Source organism: Helianthus annuus, chromosome 11 (assembly GCF_002127325.2).
Source record: "Helianthus annuus cultivar XRQ/B chromosome 11, HanXRQr2.0-SUNRISE, whole genome shotgun sequence".
Classification (NCBI taxonomy): Eukaryota; Viridiplantae; Streptophyta; class Magnoliopsida; order Asterales; family Asteraceae; genus Helianthus; species Helianthus annuus.
The window spans coordinates 90,574,539-90,579,268 of NC_035443.2; the positions used below are offsets into that span (position 1 = coordinate 90,574,539).

At 35.5% G+C, this 4,730-nt stretch overlaps 1 protein-coding gene across 1 annotated transcript; it reads right to left on the reverse strand.

Moving 5' to 3' along the window:
- Positions 1-1,367: 1,367 nt before the first annotated feature.
- LOC110890609 (probable N-acetyltransferase HLS1-like) lies at positions 1,368-3,273 on the reverse strand. Its single transcript, XM_022138220.2, has 2 exons — positions 2,922-3,273; positions 1,368-2,448 (listed from the first exon to the last, which is right to left on the reverse strand). The coding sequence occupies exons 1-2, from the start codon at positions 3,093-3,095 to the stop codon at positions 1,477-1,479; spliced, it is 1,146 nt and encodes a 381-aa protein (XP_021993912.1). The 5' UTR covers positions 3,096-3,273; the 3' UTR covers positions 1,368-1,476.
- Between the last annotated feature and the right edge of the window lie 1,457 nt (positions 3,274-4,730).

Sequence of the window (4,730 nt, forward strand, 5' to 3'; positions counted from 1 at the left end):
TTAATATTTCAGTATAAGTTTTGATAAAAATGAAGTTGTATTCAAAATATAGTATTTATTTGGTGTCGTAAAACGGTATAATGATAAACTAAACCGATTCTGACAGTTTGACTTTCTAAACAATATGCTTTATTTTCAAAGAAGGTTTGTTTACTTTATAATTTGCTCTATTTCACTGCCAGGGGCGTACCCACCCTAAGCCAAGGGTGGGCGGGCGCACCCCATGAAATAATATTTTTTAGTGTTATTTTTCGCCGGAAATCCCGACCGCACCCCTTGGAATTTTTCACCCGCACCCCTTGAAAATTTTCAACCGCCTCACTTAGAAAAAAAATAATTATTAACCACTTATTCACTTAATTATTTAATCCAATCAAAGCCCAATCTGCAATCAATTTTTATTAACACAAGCCCAGACCCAACCTAAAGAAATTTGAACTAAATAAAATAACCCAAACCCATCCACCCATTCCATTTCCAAATCCCGCCCCCAAAAAAACTCCCAGCGAATTGACACCATTGCTCACGACCTGGTGGTATTTTTTACCAGAAAAACCAAAATTCCGGTTGAACCGACCCATATTACGTTAGAATTCCAATATAGAATTAGTATGGTTTTTTATTTATTTATTTATTTTGTTTTATGTGATGTGTAAGGGTTTAATCTTTTTATATTTTTTTGTTGTTCTAGACTTGTAGTTAAATGATTTTGTTGTTTTGTTTATAGCTTTGTTTGTTTAAATGATTAGTTACAAGTAATCAACATCTAATATTGGGGCTTGAATGTTTAAAAATATAATTGAAAGTTATGGGCTATGGTTGAACATGATTGTTTATTTTGTTTAAGTGTTTAGTGTTGTTTTATAAACTTATGGAGCAAATTATATGTGTTAGGAACAATGAGTAAGAATGTAATGAAGTTATGGCGTGTTTAGTATCTTTAGATGATATTTTGGATATATTTCAAAAAAAAAACTTGTAGGGTACAATTTTAAATACGTTTGTAATTTGTAATGACGTTTGACGTGTTTTTGATGATTCATAAATTTTAGTTTGATGTTCTTTTGTCTTACATGATCCGACCCGACCCGCTATTAACTGATATTTTTAAACAGCTAGGGGCCTAAAATCTTTGAAAATATTCCGCACCCTCAGGAAAAAATTCCTGGGTACGCCACTATTCACTGCAACGTGCGACTTTAACAAACCTAGTTGATTTTAAAAGCTTGAAGGGCGAGAAAAAAGGGAGATCAAAATATAAGAAACCCATAACGTTGGATATCTTACGTCCGTACCTAAGGGTAATGGATACCTCATGACCTCATCTATTATACCACAAAAGATTTTGACGTTTACCAACACAAATATATTGAATGAGTGTAAATTGTATTATAGAATTCTATGTACATAAATCATTCAAATTTTCGAACAAGATAAGAACAAATAACAAATAATTAGTTGGCATAGTCACATAATTCACACCTCTCTTGGGTCTACAAAAAGAGGTTTTGTTTGTGGGATTCTTGTCAATTCATTAAAACTTTCTCTCTCGTCACTTTTCAAGGCCTTTATGCACCACAAATCCTCTAAGCATGAAAGTAACCTCCAATGTGGGATGTGAGGTCTCACCCTTTCATCATAACTCCCCACCTCGGTCACCACCATCTTGCAATCTACATCCACCCTAGCCATGTTGTGCACATACTTACAAAGAGCCCTGACCATATTCCCGGACACCGGACCCTCATGGTGCACACCGTATAAGAAGTAGAACCCAAATGGCTCAAACATATTGCACAACAAAGCTGGCATGTTAAAGCATGCAAACACTTTATCAATCAGTTTTGACACCTTGGAGTACACCAAACACGAAACCGGGGCTTTCCCTATTCGTAATTTGAATATCCCTCCACTGTCCCAAACACTTAGCATCGCCCAATTCGTGGGAAATATACCATCTTGCCCAAACTGATCGCGCCCACCTTGGTCACATGCCACCCACGTGCCTAAACTCAATTTGTTTGTAAGTATTTTATCGATGTCCGCAGGGAAAAACTCTGTCAATCCCATATATCTTCGATATAAGTACTCAGCATTTTCTTCATTAATTTTGAAAATCTCGATTTTGGACGATATTTTGAGGGGTTGGGATCTCACAGGATGAACGAGGATCGCAGGCCTTCTGAATTTGACATAATGGAGTTTGTTTACAAAGAGATTCACCGAAGCATTGTTATCTTTCTCGGTTGCCATGTATGCATACTCGACTTGGTTCCCAATAAACCATTCCTCTAAATGCTGCACAAGGCTTAAACCGATGCCTTTACGTCGGTGAAGTGGTGAGACCCTTAGTCCTAAAATGTAGCCCACCTTGGCCAAATCTTTCATCGTCACCACTTTGATTGATCCTTGAATGGCACCAATCAACTCATGGTTCAACTCTGCAACCTAAAAAAAAAAGAGTTAAGTGTCATTTTAGTCCATATGGTTTGGGCCGGTTTAGTCCAAATGTTTCATTTTTCTCCTGTGGATCCAAAAAGTTTTTACCGTTCCATTTCACTCCATTGGGTTAACTTCATCCATTTTTTCTGTTAACGAGAAAGGCAATTCGATCATTTTATTATGTAATTCTGTTAACTAGAAGGACAATTCGGCCATATAAAATGACTGAATTGCCCTTCTCGTTAACAGAAAAAATAGATGAAGTTAACAAAGTAGACTAAAATGGCAACGGTGAAACCTTTTGGGAATCACAGACAAAAAATGAAACTTTTGAACTAAGCTGATAAAGTGACCCAAACCACAATAACTAAAATCTCATTCAACTCAAAAAAAAAAAAAAAAAAAAAAAAAAAAAACATGCAATAAGCTTTTGAGGTAGTGAACTAAAAACAAGATAGACACTGAATGTACAAGTTTACCAGCATGATGTACATTGGACTATTGCGGATTCTTGAAATGGGGTCACCCATGGTGTCAGTGAACAGAAAAACATGTTGTGATGGTCCTACTTCACATCTTCTTTCAAGTAGTTCAAGTCTTGCTCTATCAAGATCTCCATCATAGCTTCTTACCTTAAAATCCTCGAATGCCATTTTTGCAATTTACCCAAGAATCTTTATATAAAATAATAATATTTATATATGAATAAGAAAAAAAAGGCTATTTTTGTAATTTTGAGATTAGGCCAATAGAAAAAGAGACTAGGATATAAAGCTTGAAGATTTGGAGGGGCTAGGGGTTCTAGCAAATATAAGTACAAGTGTCTTGAAATCAAATGGGGTAAGGAGGAATTGATTTATAGGGATTTGAGGGGTATCCTTTCCTAGAACCATCACCATCATCATCATCAAACCCAAACATAAAGTTAAAATTACTTTATCTATTTTATATGTAGATTCTAACTAATAATATTATATTATATTATTATTTTTTTGAACGGCTAACTGATTTGCACGTGTAAATCCACCCTTTCGGAGCTATGTTCAAAGACCGACTAATCGACTATCGCTAGAAAGCGTAGCACACCCCTGATGCGCGATAACCCCATGGAATGGGTAAACCCTCGCCCCTCGTTGGACTCGAACCCGGATTGAATCCCGAGCCGAGCCTTCACCCGGATGTCACAACCACTGCGCTGGTTAAGATATTTTAATAGTCTTAATTTACATAAATAATCTAAAGAGTTAGTTTAAATTACAGACATATTAATTGTAACAGATTTGATCTCCAATTTTATATATACCTATGATACTTCAAGTAGATTACATTAATTAAGTAAATTATATACGTTTTTTTTTTAACGGTGGAATTCTATGATTTATAGAATAGAGCCAGCATATGCTGTAAAAACCCGAAAAGAGACATTACAAAAGCAAGCAAACAAACGAAACACTCCACGCCCACACACAACCCAACTTATTTAATAATATCTCTAACATTAAAATCCATCCATCTACCCCAATCTAACTTCTCTAATTTCGACCGACTCTTTAACCAGACGAATGATTCAGCTTTAACATGATCAACCACCCGGTGCTTTATAAAATAAAAAGACAATGAAAAAAGAGGTGGTAGACAAAAGGTGAATATAATGGTACATGTTTGTTTGTCTTTAGTGCAATACTATAATAACAACATAAATAAAATCAAAGGTTAGGAAGACCTTTGCCCCATTGACACGTCCAACCAACCTTTGATATTATGTCATTGTTTAATCTAATCTTTGATGTCCAACTTGTAACTTAATAAATAAATAAATGTATGTTGGGTTTTAATCAGGGTGTGATTTTGATATCACACGAACCCTGAACTCTATAGGTTTAGGGAAGGGAAAAATTTCTAAATCTGAAGGAAAAATTTAAAAGTCCAAACGTCCAATACGATAGCAAGATGAATATTTAGGTATAAAACAAGGTGCGAGATTAATAGAAATCTTTGTGCGCATTTAGATACACATATGATATTAGGTGACACATGTTTTAATTATTGGAAATATGCATACTCGTTTGTTTGTCCGATCTATATACCAAAATGTTTTGTTTATGATGACGGGGTAGCTCAAGACCAAATAAAATGACTTAAGTACATAAACGTCTGAAAGGTTAAATGGTTTAAAGGTTAAAAAGCTGTGAGGTGGCGAAAAGCAACGTGGAAACAGTAGCCAGTCACATCCAGGGGTTGCTTCACCAACCTACAGCCGCAAAAGCAACGCAGGTCTGCATAGCACA